We start from the raw sequence: 20,022 nt of genomic DNA, 5'->3' as shown, positions 1-20,022 counted from the left end.
ATAGAACCTTCTATGTACCTCTCTTGCTCACTGCTGTGTTTCCAGCAATTTACGAAGAACCTAGTCATAATACATTATAGGTGCTCAGTAATATTTGTTAGATGAACAGATTACTAATTTTGTCACTCCTAGGGTTTGGGTCCAAAGATCAATTAGAAACCGATCCTGTTTTCAAGTTACTAAATAGGACCTTTTTTAAAACTCGTGTACATACTAACTTTTATGTGCCCAGACTGGGTGAATTTCTTCATTACCCTTAATTGTAGTTTTGTGCTCCTCTTTTGCATTCCTTTGCATGCTTGTAATTATTTAACTCATCAGCTGCATATTTAAAGTTAATCTTCTACATTAGACTGTAAGATTTTTGAAAGTAAGTACCGAGAATGTTTATTTCTCTGAGCTCCATGCCTAAAACATAATAGGTATTCATAAATATTTATTACCCACTGACATTTACTAAGTAGGTCATTTTTTGGAACTATAGCTTTTTTTTTCATACTTATTTTATGCTTAAAATTATAAATTTATGCCTACCCAGACATAAAGTTTTTAAGGTTTGTGTAGTGCACTACACTGAGCATGACGAAGATTTTAAAAAGGTATAATAATCCTAGCTCTGTGGCTCAATAGTTCAGAACATTTTAAGGGATGTAGAACATTTAAAACATGATAATACATAGCACTAATTGTTGCCCCGGAAATATTAATTCTAGTATATAGCATTTAGTATGTATATCGATCAAATATTTGTTAAGCAGTTGCTCTGTTCAAGACAATATTATAGATCCAAATCAATGACCAGAAGTTTTTCCTTAAGAAACCTATAGTCTGATTTGAAAGATAGTTATTATGCAGAGCGTGTAACTTAGGTCCTGTGAGTAACTAAGAATTTAATCAAGGTTAATGATCAGAATTTTTAGGTCTCCAGTGATGTGGTTACAAATTCAATCAGAAAAAAAATTTTGACTAGGTTAACAATAACTATAATCTATAGTAACAAAGTTTTGACATTAGTATATTCTAATTTAGGTAAATTCTTTCCATTTTTAAATTTTTTATTACTACTTTTATGTTTCATTTTAACTGAAAGCACATGCTTGTTATAGAAACTGATGCTCTGTAATATGAATATAGGGTATAATTCAAAGTATATTAAAAGTCCCATTATTTTGAATGTTTCTTTGAATTCTTTGAAATATTCTTACAAATAATTAAAAGGCTTATTTTTAGCTTTAAGGTAATATACTTCTTATCTATTATTATTAGATTTAAATGCTATTCCCTGATGAATTATTTTTATCATTTATATGTATAGTAAATAATTTTAATTTTGTTTCTCAGCTTGTCTTCAGTAAACTTTAGCCTTAGCATTGTTTGAACCATGTTAAATATTAGTATAAACTAGTAACTATGAAGTATTTTAAAAATCATTTTAAAAATCTTAGATTTTTAAATATTTGTCTTTTTTGTGGGTTTTTTGATTTTTGTAAGCTTTTAATATTGGCACTTAGTTGTATGTTTTGCACTGTATTTTAAAGTTATTTCCTATCTGAGGTAAATCTGAGGTTACTCAATTAATCTACCTCAGATTAACTGAGTAGGAAGAGTTTAATATTATAAGGACAAAGGAAACAAAACATCAATTTGGAAAGTTTAGGTATGTATATTTATGCTGTATCAAACTCATAGTTTCTAGATGGTATTTTATATTTTTCTAGTATTACATAATGTGTCGAAGTCACTATTTCAGTGTGGTAGGTGTGATTCTTTTAGGACTCTGTCCTGTGTTTTGAAACTTAAATAAATCTCAACTGAGTGATCACTATTTTTTGATTGCCTATTATGTCTTATTAGGTATTAGACTTCTAGAGGTCAGATATATAGTTCTGACTCTCAAGAAGCTCACAGTATAAAGGGAAACACAGAGATATGAGTTATTCTAAAACAAGGTGATCAGTTCTGTATTAGAGGAATGAATAGAGGATTATCAGAACATTTAGCACAGGCACTGTCCCTGAGAGGGATTCAGAGAAAGCTTCTCAGAGCAAGTGATATTTGAGTTCATTTTGAAGGATGAATACAGAAGTAATTCTATGCTTTTTAGGAATTGAACACTGGCATCAGATGTATTGGGGCCAGGAATATGACTTGTCTAGAATTATATTAGTTTTGTTTCATTAAATATTTGTTGAATTAGAAGGAATGCTTGAGTAATTAGTGTATTTTTAATAACCCACTGCCAAAATATGGGATAGAGTAAAAACATAAATATTTTAGTAGAAAAATTAAGTGCTTTTATGTAAATACCCTATTGGTTTAGAATTACATTCACTTACTCATTCGCTCATTTACTCATTCATCCATTCATTTGTTAATTTACTCAAAAATATTTGAGCATTTGATATCCTACTCCCTGGCATATGTCATCAGTTTGACTCAAACTTTTATAAAAATTCAAAAAAATATATTAGATGCGTAATTTTACCAAGATAGTATTTTAGCTGAGTCCAGGTCTGCCACTTACAGCTGTGTAACCTTAAATCTTAAATAAGTCCTCTGTTAACTCCAGATTCTCTTTGGGTTGATATGAAAATTTAGTAAAAAATTCTTAGGGAAAATACTTTGTAAACTGGGATACATAAATGCAGCGTGTTATTAACTAGCATTAAGACTAAAGTTATAACTCCTGAATTATGATGAGAAACATTAATATTAAAATATGAAAGTAATATTTTATAGTGTTCATAGATTTTCATATATATTTGAAATTAGGATTTTCATATAAAATAAACCATAAAAAGTGGAGTTGAAATGTTTAAATATAAAAATTAAAATCAGTTACTGTACTTTTAGGAGCATTAAACTTGTTAAAAGTATGTAGCTTTATTTTTTAAGTATTTGATGTTATTTACTTGACTGTTATTTAATTATTTCTCTTCTATAATACAGTTGCCAAGTAGTTGCTTTGTTTAAAATGCATATTTTGCCAAGTACGTATCTTAAAATAACATACTTTAAAATGACTTAATAAGGGATGGAGAACAATTTTTTTGTCAAAATGACTGACTTAAGATGAGGGATAACTATGGCTTTAAAATTTCTTAGATCTATTAGTCATCTCCTAGTAGATATTAACTTAATAATTTTGATGTACTTTATCCATAGTATTGGCTGAAAATTTGGAGACACACTTTTAAAATCTGATGAAATTCATCTTTATGAATTCTTTCTTGATAGCTGAAATTAATTTTTGTTATTTGGTTAAACATTGATAATTTATTTTAAAAAATAATACTGGAGATGGATTTTTATAGTTAAGTCACTATAGTGAAACATTAATTTAGGAATCAGGGATGGGGAAAAAGAAAACTAATCAAAGAGTTCACATCCCAACATTTCATTTTAAGCTTCTAAATAGCCCTGCCTACCTGTCAACAGCTTGGAATGAAAATGAACATATCTGCCACTTAGCATGCATCCATCATGGCCCTTGTTTTATCTTTTGATGCTAGTTGCTCAAGAAGATTGCTTTCTTACATGATTAATTTGGGATTTGTTTGAAGTTAAAATTACTTGATTTTAAGGAATAGTTAAGATCTAATTTCCTATTGAATCATGTTACTTGCATTTGAATTTCAGATAACATTAAAGTATTGGTAAAATAACAAACTGTCTGAGATTTGAATTAAAAGCCTACAAGCCCCACCAAAAACAAACACAAATAAATTGTTATGACAAGGCCTTATTCCTTCTTGAAAAATGCCCTGCCTCAGTAAAATTATTTTGAATTTGTGTCAAATCACAGGATTTTATGTGACAGATTTAAAGAAATAGGGTAATGAAATGGGATGTCTTTTTTTTTTATAAAAGTAAATTATTTATGCAGAGGACTTGACCTACTAGAGTATGATCTTTACATATAACCAATATTAAATGTATAAGTAACATATCATCATAAATAAAACCATTTTTGTGTTCTTTATATACAAGTACTCAAGTAAAAAAAAAATTCCTGTAGCAAATAGATATAGTTTATAGCTTCATCCATTATTTTTGTTTATTTGTTATCTGATATAAGAATTTTAGTAACCCAAAGAAAAAGCTTCTTAGCAGTGATATTTGCTAATAGTAAAAACCAAAGTGTGTGTGTGCATGCGCGTATGTGAATGTGAATAAAGTTGTATACTGTCCATTCAACTTTTAGACCTAGAGATGAAGTTAGGAGAAATTTGAAGCTAGTAAGCTAATGCAGGCTAATGATGCCGATAGGCTAAAACTAAGGTGTTATAACCATAAAGAAAACTAGAAGCTAGGGAAATATAGGAGATAGAATAGTTCTAGAGCTGGTTTATAATAAGAATTTGTGACTAATTTGATATGGGGGTAGAAAAAAAGAGAAGAGTGTTTTGTATATGTTTGTTTTCAAAGTACTTTAGTCATTTGCTTGAAGAGGTTAAAAAAGAATGGTGATTCCCTGATTCTCATGAGGTAATTAATTGGAATTATTTCTGAAAATGACAGCAGAGTTTTTTCTTAGTGGAAATTGACGTGAAGTAGGCAGTTGTTTTCCTTTTCTTTCATCTATTTTAGTATCATAGATATATCTATTTCAATAAGTTTATGTGTCATCCTCGTGAGTCTCTGCTAGTATTTTGTGATACACACATGTCTATGAGGATATTTTAAATACCAAGCAACAGGCTATTTTACTTTGAATTTAAACAGTAGTACTTACGGTCTCTCACTCTGGGGTTCTCTTTTCTTTTTTTGTAAATAAAGGGAACATCATGAAGTAGTTGCTTTCAAACGTAGTTCCCTAGAGTTCTATAGAATAGCATTTCACTGCCACCTCTGGGAAGGAGAAGGCATCTGGCTTCAGGAGCCCTCCATCTGGTCAGCCAGAGTAATTCCACTTGCATCTTTTTCACATACTAGAATTTTCTGTCAGACTCTTTAGCACGAGGGATCTCTAAAGCTGTGTGATCTCTAAGGCTGTTTCAGTTCATTTTTAATCGGTATCAAGTAAATTCAGCTAGGCTAACCTATGTAAATTATTGTCAGCATAATGTAAGAAAGAGAACTTATATTTGAATTATTAATCTGTTGCCCATGACCCTCAAATATGCACTTCACTTCTCAGGTTTTATTTTCCATCTGTAAAATGAGATGATGTGCTTGCCTTACTTAACATTGAGTTGTTTTAAGATCAAATTTGTGATCATATTTTGCTTGTATGTTTCAAATTTCAGGTTAGATCAAGAGCTAGCAAACTTTTTCTGTATAGGGCCAAATAGTTAATATTTTAGGCTTTGTGGGGCATATAAGGTCTGGCCCATTTGCTGCAAGTTTGGCCCATAGGCTACAATTTTCTGATCCCTGATTTTATTAATATCTAATTATTTCAAATTATTAATTGCCTAAACGACCAGTAAAAATGATATAAGTTAATCCCAATTAAGAGTAAAAGTTACCCTGCTCCTATCTAGTTTGATATTTGGGACCAGTTTATCTCTACTACCGTACAGTAAAAAAATTATAACTTGTGAGAGTCGTTCAGAACTAGCTTTGTGGCTCTCTGGTATCGGTTGATTATAAAAACCACAAAGTATTTTAAAAATTATGTCAGTTTCACATATATTGTATAAAATTTCATTCACCTACATTTGATAATGAGAAATTCAATATGTTTTTGAAAAGTCAAGTTGAAAATGGAGCTCATTTTCTGTATTCTTTATAATGTTCTTTAAAACTTATTTTAAAATGGTAATTATTCTCATTTTATTTAGGACTTATTATTATTATCCTTTTGCAGTTTATGTGAGTTCTCCTATGAATACTGAAGCTACACTGGACAACACAGATGATGAACAACCAAAACAACCAATTAAAACTACAATAGTATTGAAAATTCAGCAAAACATAGGTATTTTATTTCTTTTATAACATTGAAAATATGTATTTTAGATTTGAGTTTTCTCATTACTTTAAAATTATTTTATTTTATTTTACTTAAAACTTCTAGCTTAGTGTGTATTGAGTATTATGGAAAGTGCCAGGCCTTGAAGATAGAAAGATTTACAAGTAATGTATTATCCAAATGCTCTCAAAAATCACATATCTATTAATTTATTTGTTATTTTCAGAAGAAATGATATGAAGTTTTGTAAGTCGATTAGTATAGTAGGGCCAGTGTTTTCCAAACTGGTGTTCTTGGGATTGCTATTGCAGATTTTGATATGTGTCCTGTGAAAAAGGTCAAATTCAAATCTAGAAATTTATAATGCACTTTAGTATTTTAAAAGCTCCAAGATACTGTGCCAGTCACTTCATAGTTTTTAGACTTAGCAATAAAAGAACATGTATACCACTGTTTAGTGGAATGCCAATTTGAGAAATGCTTGATAAGCATTAAGATTTTCGACTGAGAGCCAGAAGTTTTAGTTGTTTTTCTTGTCACTTACTCATTAGATAAGTTAGTTACCTAAATTCTTTGTACCTAAGAGAGAGAGAGAGAGAGAGAGAATGTGTGTGTGTGTGTGTGTGTATTCTACTCTGGTCAGTTTCTTGTTTTAATTGAACAATAATCATGAGGAGAAAAATTAGTTACCAACCAAGACTTACTAATTCTTGGATTTTATAATGGTAGAATCTGAGTTTCTTTAGTTTTTAATAGTTATACAAATGCCTTTGGATTTTAATGTTCGAAAACCACACTGTACATTGGAGCTGTCTTTTGGTTTAAACTAAGTAGCATAAGACATCTGGAATGTCAATATAAATATTTATAGAAGCCTTTTAAAGTATATGTTGGTTTTTCTCTTAGATATGTATAAGTGCATACATGTGCAAGAGAGACCCGTTTTTTTTTTTTAATTTAAGATTTTGCTACAGTAGTGAAGTTCCTGATTATCAGTCTAACATTTGCAATCTATTTTTTGAATTATTGCTATATATTCCTTGAAGACTTTGCTGGCTTTTTTAGGACCATGTATATGTGTGCAAAGTATATGTGTTCGTGCATGTGTCTTGTTGTTTAGGCCCATCAGCTACCTACATTTCAGAGCGTAGGATCGGTTAAGCCTTTCGTTTGCTCATTCCATTTCCATTTGTTCTGTGTTTGTTTCACTTTTAGGTGTGATTGCAGCATTTGCAGTTGCAGTTCTTGCTGCTGGTCTCTCCTTTCATTACTTCAGTGATTAGGGTGAGGCCCAGAGAGCATCCTGATCATCATCAGAGAACACTGACTGACCATCAATTATGAATATAAAGATGCAAACAATCCATCCGCATTTAAGACAATAGCAGCCAGATTTGCTGCCATTATGCCTATTCGTAGGTGTGTTTCTGACTAAAATGAAATCACCAGCTGCCTTGTTTAGCCTTGCTGATATTATAGGTGGCTCAGGCTTCCAAAAATAAAGTTATGCATCTAGATGGAAGCCGGCATGTAACAAATCATTATTATCTATTTTTCAAAAATGTTCAAAGTGATGGTTTATTTTCACAGATTTTAGTCCTCTTAATCTGGATCACATATTCATCAAGACATTGAAAATTTGAACGGTCAGAGTTGATTGAATATCTTAGTGATAAAACAATAGGAGAAGTTTCTACGAAGTGGGGCAAATACCCACTGGGGAAGCTCATACTGTACGACCTTTCTAATGGACACTCAGGTCCAGAATGCCGATCGAGTTCTGATCAAGGGGTAAGAAACCTTTCCAGAAAGCTTTGCATCAGTAAGGATTGCCATAAATCATGTGCTTTGTCCAGTTAGTCTATCATAACTGCTATAATATATACATAAGACTTTTGCTTCCAGCAGTACATTAGACAAGGTACTGCAAAACCCCTAAGATCCTGAATAAAACCTACCTTTCAGTGCATTAATAGGCTCAAAGAAAGTGGGAGAAATCTCCACGAACCTTTCCTCTTTTTCCTTCCCCACAAAAGTGAGCACATCTTGAGTTGGAAGTTGTGAAAACTGCATTAAGCGCACAGGTTGACTGTGGTTGCCTGGATGGGAGATACCAGTTGTAGTACTGCTGTGTGCAGTTTGCCTCAGACCAAAAGGAAGGAGAAAAATCTTAGTCTGAGATGCTACCCTGGCCAGAACAGCTGAAGTGGCCCTCAGTTTATAGTACCCTGTAGCTCCTGGCAGAAGCAAGACAGAGGCCTAAGATTCTTATAGAGTAAGATGATGCAGTATTACCTCATGACTAGAAATCACCAGGCAAAAGTTGAGACCAGCTAGCATGAGAAAGAACTGACTTTGGATTAAATTCTCCAAGGTCTCATCACCAACATACATGAAGGATGGGACCACAGGCAAATCTAAAAAAGAAACAAATGGAACTGCTAGAAGTAAGACATTTGTTACTTGAAATTAAAAACACACACACACACACACACAAAACCTCAGATGTGTAGAATATTGTATTAGGACTCAGCTGAAGAGACAGTGAGTAAACTGGAAGATAGATCGAAAGAAATGACCCAGTCAGTACACAGCAAGGAGAAATGAGTTGCTGGAAAATATAAATGTTAAAGAGAAGTTAAGAGGTACCGAGGAAAGAATTATAAAGACTAGAAGTACTAGGAGGGACTAGAGAGGATGGAGGAGTGGCAATATATGAAGAGTTAACAGAATTTCCCACATTTGTTGGAAAAACATGAATTCGTAAGTTCAGGAAGCATAATATATCCCATGCATATATAGATGAAATTCATGCCTAAACCAATGTACTGTAACTACAAAATACCAAACACAAGATTTTAAAAGCAAAGAGCAGAAAATATCAATGAAGGCAAGACAATCAGATACTTAATTGGTTTCTTAATGGCAACATGGTACCCAAAAGTTGGTAAAGTAATGCCTTTGGAATTCTGAGAAAAAGTATCAACTTGGAATTCCTACCAAGCAAAACTGAAATAAATATGTGTTCAAATGAAAAACAGATTTTACCGTCAATGGGACTTTATTTAAGAAACTGCAAAAGAATAATCTTCAAGAAGAAAATTCCAAAGGATGATCTGAAATTGAAGAACTAGAGCAAATAAATGATAAACATGTAAATCAAAAGTGTTTATATAAAACAGTCATAATGAAAGAAGTGTTTATAAGAAAAATTGTAAACAAGTAAAACTAAATAAACATTTTTGCAACATTATTGTGGACTTTTAAAACAGGATATAATGAAAAACTGGACAATTGCTTACTTATTAGATGGGAGGAGGGTGGTTAAAGTGTTCTGACATGCTTTTATTATTCCAAAAATGGATTACTATATTGTTTAACTTTAAAATTATGTTAAATATGTATAGTAAAATTTCAGGTGTAACTGCTAAAAAATAGGTATGGGATGAATTATTCCAAAGGAAAAGAAGTTTAAAATATGGAATAGGAGGTCAATAACAGTACAAAAAAGGAAAGAAATTATAGGTGGGAGGAGGGACAAAATTAGATAATAGTATGAATTCCAATCATAAATATGAATAGACTAAAACAAGTTAACCAACAGATTAGATTTTTAAATCCAGCTATAGGCCAATAGCAAAAGGAAACTCGTATAGCTTTAGTGATAGTAATCAAAATTAGACTTTGTGATATATTAAAAATGGAGAAGGCTACTAAATAATGGCAAAAAGATCAATTCACTAATATAACACTTTAAAATTTGCATATACTTTATAAAATAACCTAAAATGTGTGAACTATAGGGCTAGGCTAAACCAACAAATTGAATAACAGATTTCAACAGCTCTCAATTATTGATAAATCAAGCAGACCAAAAAAATGAGTGAAAACATTTGAATAATTAACTATTGATTTGATGGACATATTTAGAAAAATCCACTATTAGAGAACATTCTTGTTAATCATTGTATATATGCAAAAATTGACCATATACTAGGCATGAAGTCACAATAAATTTCAGAAAAATTAGTATTAAGTGGATAATCAGAAACAAGAGGTCAGTAATAAAGGTTAATTTTTAAAATATATTTACAAGTTTAATAAGACTTCATAGATGAAAGAAGAAAGCATATTTAGAACTCTATTATAAGTATGACCTTTGGAAAGTTGGATAATGCAGCAAGAACTTCACCTTGAGGGACATGGTTTTAAATGCTTAAATTCAGGAAAAAAGCTAAGTGTCTAACTTAAGTTAGGAAAAGAACAACAGACTGAACAATGTAGAAGCAAGAAGATAAAGGCAAAGGAAGAAATGAATGAAGTAGAAAACAAAGCTACCGAATCACAATGCCAAAGTTGTTTTCATGACAAAATTGGCATAATTGAACAAGAAGAAAAGTAACAAAGATTGAAAAAGGAGTTCTAACCCATAGATACAGCAGAGATGAAAATGTTAAGAGACTACGAGGAATATCTTAATATATTTGAAAACTTAGACTAAATAGACCATGGTCTAGAAAAATGCAATTTCTTTAAGTTGGAACAAGAAGGAATAAAAAGCTAGATAGATTTATCCAATAGTTTGAATAGTAAATGGTAGTTAAAAATTTTTTGACCAAGAAAATGTTTAGCTGACATTTATAGATGTTTTTCTCCTCTTTCAGGAACTGTATTATTTCAACATTTTCTGGAGAGTCTTCCAAATAGTAGATAAGAGGGAATACTCTTCGTCTCTCATTTTCTGAGGCCAGTATAACTTTTATTGTACTAGAATCGCACATTCATTAGGAGAAAAAATTACAAATTAATGGCACTTATTAACATAGATGTGAAAGTCAAAAGTACTATTAAACTGAATTTAACATATATAAAAAGAGGTAATGAATGTATAATGATTAAGCTGTGTACATTAAAAATCAGGAACAAGGATGCCTGTTTTCTATTCATCGTCCTATAGAAAAATGTGCAAAAGACAAACCAGATATTTTAAGATGTGACTGAACACATGAAAAGATGTTTAATCTTGTGAGTGATTGACTAAGACCCCAATTAAAACCATTTTATATCTAATAAAAAATTGAGAAATATGACAATACCAATAATGATGTGCATCGAGAAGGCATCTTTGTAAACTGACACTCTGGAAAGCAATTTGGCATTATCTGGTAAGGTTAAGCATTCATATACTTTTTAATACCTAGCCATTCTGTGCATATACCCTAGAGAAATACTTGCATATGTGCACAGGAGTACACGTGGGAATGTTCATGGCAGCAATGTTTGTAGCCACTCAAATGTCCATTGACCAGAGAATAAAAAATAAATTGTAGGTTTGTAACTGTATTTAGCAGGTAAAATTACCTGAGAAAGTGATAATTGTCAGGAACCCACATGCAGTATGATAGTTTTTATAAAGCTTTAAAACAAGCAAATCTAAACTGTTAAGTGATGTATATAGAAATACATATATTTGTGATAAAACATTTTTTATGCGAAAGTGATGTAGCAAAAATTCAAGATTGTGGTTACTATTTCAGGGTGGGAGTGATGGCAGGACAGGAAGGCAAGAAGGGGCAAATGAATAGATGAAATGATATTGGTGATGTTTTCTTGAGTTGAAAGGGGTTCCTTGATGTTAATTTTATTTACTTAACGGCATTAATATATTTATTATGTTTGTTGTCTACTACCAACAAACCACCCCCAAACTTAATTGGCTTGAAACAACCATTTCATTTTGTTCACAATTCTAAGTTGATAAGGGTCAGTTAAATGGTTCAACTCCCCATGGTGTTTACTAAAGCTACAATTTTCTAGAAGCTTGATTGAGCTTGAAACATCCAAGACAGCCTATTCACATGAACGGCAATTGATGCTGGCTGCCAGCTGGGAACTCGGCTGACTCCTCAGTTATCCTCTATGTGGCCTCTCCAGATGGCTTGGATTTCTTCCTGTTATGATGGTGGGGATCCAAGAAGTAACATCTAAAGTAGAGAAATGTAGAAACTGAATCTTCTTGAGGTTCTGGTGTGGAAATCTCAAAACATCATTTCCATTACGTTGTGTTGGTCAAAGTAATCTGCAGGACCAGCCTGGATTAAAGAGGAAGGGGAAAAAGAACCTTTACCTTTCCGTGGATGTGCAGGTATAAGAAAAGTGCAAGATTAAGTTAATGTACCCTCTGGCCATAATAATGTATGTTCCTGACATGTGGGAAATGCATTCACTACCTCCCAAAACCTTAAAATCTTATCTTAGTAATTTAATATATCATCAAATCAAGGCTCAAGGTCCATCAACTTGTCATGTAAATCAGTATCAGGTACCTATGAGCCACCTTTACTGCAGTTCCTCTCGATCTGAAGATACATGAACTAAAGAAACAATGTCTGTACTAATCTATTCAGTGGCAAGACAGGCAATAAACACTCTTGCTCAAAAAAGAGGGAAAATGAGAGGTACAAAGCAGTGAATCGTCCATGGCAACTCTGAACTCCAGTAGGGCACATGTCTCTATGATTCTAGAAGCAGTGAATGTATGCTGATTAAGGCCGACTTTTTCCTCCCTGAGAGTGGTTCTCAGCTTTTGGTTCTTCCCTACAAAATTTTGACTCTTTCTGAGTCATCCCTTATTAAGAGAAATGGCCTATGTTTGAAGCTGAGTAGGTTTCTCGACCTACTTCCTAATTTTTGAAGATTGAAGGCCCAGAAGCCTCTTTTTATTTTGAACTGTCTCCCCCTTTTAGACTAAATTTATGGAATTCCTTTAAAAATATTGTATATTTCTTATAACTCAAATTATAATCCACTCTGTTAGACAAAAGACACACCTACAAATCCATTCAACACAGACTTCTCTCTACTTTGACCTGAGAGGGTGCTCAAGGACAATGCCCTTAAGAATCTTAGATACTCGTTGTCTAGCTAGGTAGACTACAATATGTGCTCATAAGATTCTTAGAAGTCTTTATACCTAGTTCAGAGGTCTTTGAGGCACTGGCTTAAATATATGTGAAATTTTAAAGATCATCACAGCCATACCCTTGATCCTAACATCCTGGTGCTACTTTTTACTAGTAATTCCCTGGATTTGACTTGCCAAGAGGTCATTTCCTCCTGGAGAATCTCTTGCTGGATGGAAAAGGTGTTTTGGGCTCTTTTTATTTCCTATAAATTTTGCTCCAAAAAAGAACAATTTCTTATTTAGTTCCTCTCTCTCTTCTCATATTCGATCATAGCCAGCTAGAAGTCATTGGCGTTTTCAATATTCTGCCTGAAAATCTTGGCCAGATCCACAAGTTTATTAGGTTACTTTTCTCCTTTAGCAATTTACATAAGCTTCTTGGTTCTACCTTTCACATTACTGCAGGTGAAAGTGTTGCCCGTTATAATAAGAATCGTCTCTCCATAACAATTTCCTTGTTGTTTAACCACCAGTTTCCTGAAGGCCCTAAAGCCTTCATCTTTTGCTCAGTTCCATATTTCAATTTTGGCCTAGTAGTACCCTACTTCTAGGTACCAATTTCTATTTTGGTAATCTCTTGCTTCATAACAAATAACCCCCAAGCTCACTGGCATTTATTAATTTTCATGACCCTGTGGATAGACTGAGCTTAGCTAGCTCAGCTGAAAGATTTTCTTCCACATAATATTGGCTAGGGCTTCGATTATCCAAGGGCTGTGATATGCAAGATAACTCGTTCACATGGTTGGTAGTTTATCTGTCTCTGCTTCACTTGACCTTTCCATGGGGCTTAGGGATTCTCATAGCATGGTAAAAAGGAAGAGCCTTTTGGAATTGTTCAAAGAATCTGTTCAAAGAAGAAGGAAGTAGAAATTGTGAACCTCTTAAGGCCTGGGATCATATGTCCTTGACATCCTCGTCATTCCTCTGTATTCTATTGGTCAAAGCAAAGAGAGCCAGCCTAGTTTCCATGGAAGAGGAAAAAGAAGCCCATCTGTCAATGGGGGAGTAGCACATGTATACAGAGAGGGAAAGAATGGATGGCATTCATCACTGGAGACTTGCTACACGTTTGCTCTTTAGTACTTGTCAAATTTTATAAATGATAAAAAGAAAAAAAATACAGGAGAAAGGAGAGACAAAGAAGTTGCCCAGGGAAATCATTACTATTATTACTCAAAAAAACATAATCCATATATTACTCTTCCCACAGTCTGCCTTTTTCTATAGCATCTCCATCTCCCTTTTTTATGTTGTGACATTTCTGTGGATATATAAAATGTCTTTTTTTTTTTTTACTCGTATAATGATTTGTTGAAATATAAATTAGCCAAAATACAATAAATACCTAGTAAATTGTTCTTGATTTCAGACTTTAATAAATAATTATACTGAGACTATCAAGTATTTTAATGAATATTCACTAAAGGTGAATGAATTCCCATACAATCTACAACCTACTAAAAGGTAAATTAATATGTTAATAAGTTTTGATTTGTTAAGGCCAAGAGATAAAAATGGAGTTAGAACCATGACAAATGTTTGTCTCTACTTTTGCCATTTCTAAAGTGTTTTCACATACATTATCTCATTAGATTTTTACAACACTTGTGTTGTTCTCATTGGATTTTTACAACACTTGTGTTGAAGCAGGACAAAGATTTATTGAATGGGTTCAAATGTAATGGCTACAATTTTTACAACACTTGTGTTGAAGCAGGACAAAGATTTATTGAATGGGTTCAAATGTAATGGCTACAATTGAAGTCCACATTAAATATTTTGTATTGTATCCAAGGACCACTAGTTAGGAAGAGTAGGCATTTGGGTATTATCTGTCTCAATAATCAGAAATAGATTATTTTTTTTTCATCTTTGCAAAACTATTTTGTAAATATTTTACATAGCAATATCAAATGAAGCTAGATTTTATACTGTACTGTGGAACTTCTGAAATTCTGATCCCAAAGAGCCCTGTACAAAAGTTCTTAATTAAAAAGATTTAATCTTTTAGGAAAATCTCTTTCATTGAATTTGTTCAGTTCGTTAAGGAGATCTTTTCTTTACAGAATTGTGAAGGGGAACTTAATGATAGGAATGAAGGTAGTTTAATCACCTCTTAGATTCTATTTTCGTCAAATCCAATTTAGTTGTAAATACTCCAGATGCCTGTCCTCGTGATTAAAATTCTGAATGTTAATAAGCTAAGATGCTAGACCGCAATATCTATATCTAAACAAAAATAGCAAGGTTTAAAAAAATATTTCTATGCTTTTATGAGCACTTTTGAAACTATTTTCTAGATTTTAATTATAAGTGAAATAACAGCCAGTGATTGTGAGAGTTGAGCTGTATCCCTACATCCCGTAATTAAGAAACAATAAAACCTTAGGAAGTCACTTAATTCCTTTGATCTTTAGGTTGGAACAAATTTTAACAAATTAACTCATAGTATAATGCTTTACAATTTATAAAATATTTTCATTTTTTTCATGCCTTTTTTAACAATTCAGAAACTGAGATTCAGGAAAGTGACTTGCTAACCCTAGTACCTGATGGGGCATATACATATTAAGGGGAAAGATACTAATGAAAGGGAGTGATTGACTTCGTATGTAGAACAAGAGTATGACTGTACAGAAGAAAACGTGAATATGAGATTCCTAAGAAGGTGAGAGGGGATAGTCTCTAATGCATAGGCAGCTATAGAGCAGGAACTTCTATTCTGATATGAAAGCTCAGAGCGAGAAGAAAATTGGTGCAGGTGGATATGGGTTTGAGAGTTTGATAGTGGAAAGTCTGAAGATGCTCTCCTCTGATGCCTTCAGATTTCTATGAAGTTGGCAAGGTCATCTGCTGAGAGTGAGAAAAGAGAATAAAAATTTCAAAAAAATGTTGCAAAGAATGGGAGATTGAGTGGGATTGCCACAGCGATAAAGCCCCATTTGGAGTTATTAATATTAAATGAATAAAATAGTGTGATTTTTTTTTCCTCCCAGCAGTCTTTGTTTTCTCATATTTAATAATAGAAAAAGTGAATAGAAATGTTTGGGGTCTTGTCTAACAAATAAGTTGAAACAAATAAGGACTAGGAAATTGATGATATTGTTAAGAATATTATTTAAACAATATCATTTAAATGATGAGCCACAAAATCTAAGCTGAATAAAAAAAGGAAGTGAAGAGAGAGAAAGGGATGGGGTGGAAGGTGGGAGGGGTTGAGAGAGACAGAGAAACAGACGCAGAGACAGAGACAGAGACAGAGACAGAATGGCAGCGCTTTGTTGAATTGTGAATGTAAAGACATCAATACAGTGGAGATCTAGGAAAAATCAAAGACCTTACATTTCGTTAGTAGTTGACAAGTAAATAAGGAGACATGATTGTGATCATATGTAAGGATGCTTAGAATAGTGATTTGAGAAGTAAAAACACAGATGACAGCAAATGGAGTGGCTGAGGTGAAGTAGGTTATTGGAAGTTAATAGATGAGTTCAAGGAACAGAGAGTTCAGATTATGGAAAGGTGATCTGCTGAATAATGATAATATCCAACATAGTGATAGAAGTTGAAACGTAAAGGAAGGCTGTGTGAGTTGAGTATCTAATTTTTAATAAAAGAGGGAAAGTGATTAGAAGGTCAGTAGTTGACAATTACAGATGCGGAGGAAAAGTGATACAAATAGCATGAGCCTTTAAAAAAGTACATAAGATTTTTTACAGAAGCAAGTGAGAATAAAGGTCTGGAGTAAAAGAGAGTGTCAAGAATGACATCTGGATTTTGAAAGAATGAATAATCACCACTTGAAAGCAGTAGAGAAGGTAACCGTTTTGAAGAACCAGGTTTCAGTTGTGGCAAAGATGTGGGAGGAATGCTTGAAGAAAAAGTTGAAAATAAAAGGAAATGTGCCTTATTTAGAGAGGAAAGGGAAGGGAAGTGGATGGAGGTGAAGGTACAATTGAGAATTATGGCACATGGCAAGCTGGGAGTGGGCAGCTAGTGGTGAATGAGAAGAGGTAGGGGAGCTATCACTTTGGATGAATGCAAGGTTAAGAATCATGGCAGACTTAATCTCTGTTTTTGAGAAGGCTGGATTCTGGATCCAATGACCAAAGGACTTGGCTCATTCAACCTTAGTGAATATGAATAGTTTTTACTCTTGCAATAAATTTTAGCATCAGCACCTGTATGGCTTGGAGGTGGGAAAGGGACTGAGGTAGTGATGCCAGCAACTAAAGACATCAAGGCTAGAGGAGGATCATAACCTTTATGAACTTCATATACTCAGCTTTATATTCCAGGGATAAATCCAACTTGGTCATGTTTTATCTTTTACATATACTGTTGGATTCAATTTGCTAATATTTTGCAGAGACTTTCCTAGTTTCTTTGCTTGTTACAGGATTATTCAACTTTTTATGCTTCTTAAGTCAATTCTGGTTGAGTTATATTTTTCTAGAAATTTTTCCATTTTGTCTGTTTTCAAATTTGTTGGCATTAAGTTGTTCATATGTTTTACATCTTTTTAATCTCAGCTATCTTATACATGTTTTAAAAGAATTCCTAATGTTATTTATTTATGTTCCCCGCCTTGCATCAATCTGGCAGATATTTCTCTTTCTCTTAATTTCGGCTTTTTAGATTCTGTCTATGATAGAATTTATATTTCATTGATTTGTACTCATATTTATTTTCTCATTTTTCTATTTTGTGATTAACCTTATTTTTTTTTAACTTAAGTTAGACACTCAGGTCATTTATTTTTTCTTTCTTCTTTTGTAATTTATATATTTAAGAATAAAATTTTCCTTGATATAGACTTTTTGCTCTATCCCAGAAATTTTGATATATTCCTTTATTATTTTTCAGTTTTAGTAACTTTAAATTTCTAGTATAATTTTATTCCTTGGCACAGGAGTTATTTAGTAGTGTATGTATATATTTTTCACTAGTGACAAATTTATATTTATTATTAATTTCTACTTAATTGCTTTGTAGTACTAAAATGTAATCTGTCTTCTAGTATGTAATCTGTTGTTTTCTAGTATGTTCCTTATTAATTTTTGAAAATATACTTTGTGTGCTAGAGAGGGAAAAATGGTTAGTTCACTTATTGGTTACAGGGTTTTATATATGCGCCTTAGAACAAACTTGTTAATTATGCAGTTAATATCTACATCAAGACTAATTTTTGTTACTTGATCTTTTAAGGATTGAAAGAACTGTACTGAAATCTCTGATGATGGAATAGTTACTTCCTTCCTGTATTCTACCAATTTGTACTCTATATACTCTATGACATTTTATTAGGCATATATAAGTTTAAAATGGATAGATCTTGCTGATGAAATGTACTATTTTATCATTATGGAATGACCATTTCTCTATCTAAAAAGGATTTTTCTTTTTAAGCTTATTTGTTTGATATTAATTTAGTGACACTTGCTTTAAAAAATTATTTGCATGTTATAGTTTTTTCTTCTTTTTACTTCCAACTTTTTTGTATCTTTATGCTTTAATTGTATCTTTTTTAAACAGCATGTATTGGAGGTGTTAAGTCTAATTTAATATTATGTGCCTTTTAACTAATGAGTTTAAATCGTTTGTGTTTCTTGTTATTATTGTTACATTTGGCACTATTTCTACTTTAAATTTTCACTGTGAAACTGAGAAGAATAGTAAAATAACTAGTTTCAAATGGATATCAATTTACTCCTGTTCCACCTTAGGAAAAGTCAGGTGGAGGTTTAAAATTTCTCCCCATTTCTTCACCAAAACAGAAGCAACAATAAAATACAATTAAAAGTCCCATTCATCTTTAAATGCTCAAAGTGAGAAAAATGATAGGTGAAAAATGGCACCTGTATTGATTTTCGATAAAAGGTAAATGTAGTATACAGCCATGGTCTTATGCTTCTAAACTCTGTGAGAGTTGTGCGGTTTATTATGTGAGTCTCTGTAATTGAAGTTACCTAGTAGTTCAGTTTCATGTGTGATTATTATTGCCTGCTAAAAGTGCGTTAATTTGTTAGAAGAAGAACCCCATGGGGGAGATAATTATGTGTTAGTGATCACTAAATATCAACCTTTAAAAATGAATTATCGTTGAGATATCACCTCACACCTGTTAGAATGGCTATCATCAATAAGTCGAAGAACAAGTGTCAGAGAGGATGTGGAGAAAAGGGAACTCTCATACACTGTTGGTGGGATTGCAAATTGGTACAGCCACTATGGAAAACAGTCAGGAGGTTTCTCAAAAAAATTAAAAATGGATACACATTTTCACCCAGCAATTGCACTTCTGGGTATTTATCCAAAGATCTATGCACCACTGTGTTCATGGCAGCACAGTTTACAATAGCCAATGTATGGAAGCAACCTAAATGCCCATCAACAGACCATTGGATAAAGAAGTCGTGGTTCATATATACAATGGAATATTACTCAGCCATTAAAAAAATGAAATCCTGCCTTTTGCAATGACATGGATGGACCTAGAGGTTATTACTCTGAGTGTGAAGTAAGTCAGACAGAGAAAGACAAATACCATGTGATTTCACTTATATGCAGAATCTAAGGAACAAAAAGAACAAACTAATCAAAAACAGACTCACAAATATAGAGGACAATCTGGTGATGGCCAGAGGGGAGGGTTTGGGGGGCTGTGAGAAAGGGGTAAAGGGTTAAAGAAGTGCAAATTAGTAGTTGATAGATGGTCATGGGAATGGGGAGCATGGCATAGGGAATGTAGTTAGAATCAATGCCATGGCTAGGCGGAGAGCCAGAGGAGAGAAAGAGCAATTAGGGGGATCGTCTTATAAACTATATAAATGTCTAACCAATGTACTGTATACTTGAAACTAATAATAAAATAAAATTAAAATGAATTATTGTTTCTGAGATAACATGATTAAATCAAGCTAGTATGTGTTAAGGGATTGGGAGTGGGGAGTAGATGCATGAGAAATAACATTGTCTAGGATGAAACCACCTGGGTTCATAAAAACTAATTTTGAGAAGCATTGTTTTGTATACTGTTGCAAACAAACAAACAAACAAACAAACCCTAAAAGATAATGCTTTTTATAGCTGAGAGCCTCAAGTAAAGATAACATTTAATGTGTTCTTTAAATGCTAT

The 20,022-nt window shown here is 32.7% G+C and overlaps 1 protein-coding gene across 1 annotated transcript in view; it reads left to right on the top strand.

Moving 5' to 3' along the window:
* ODR4 (odr-4 GPCR localization factor homolog) overlaps window positions 1–9,170 on the top strand; it is a 35,665-nt gene extending 26,495 nt beyond the window's left edge. Inside the window, exons 10-11 of the mRNA XM_023533189.1 lie at window positions 5,813–5,923; window positions 7,133–9,170. Coding sequence (XP_023388957.1) covers window positions 5,813–5,923; window positions 7,133–7,200 — 179 coding nt within the window. The 3' untranslated portion in view covers window positions 7,201–9,170. The remainder of the gene's footprint in view (window positions 1–5,812; window positions 5,924–7,132) is intronic.
* Window positions 9,171–20,022: the final 10,852 nt, after the last annotated feature.

This window comes from Pteropus vampyrus, unplaced genomic scaffold (genome assembly GCF_000151845.1).
Source record: "Pteropus vampyrus isolate Shadow unplaced genomic scaffold, Pvam_2.0 Scaffold98, whole genome shotgun sequence".
Classification (NCBI taxonomy): domain Eukaryota; kingdom Metazoa; phylum Chordata; class Mammalia; order Chiroptera; family Pteropodidae; genus Pteropus; species Pteropus vampyrus.
The sequence above is the reverse complement of the archived record's forward strand: the minus strand, read 5'-3'. Positions and strand labels throughout refer to the sequence as shown.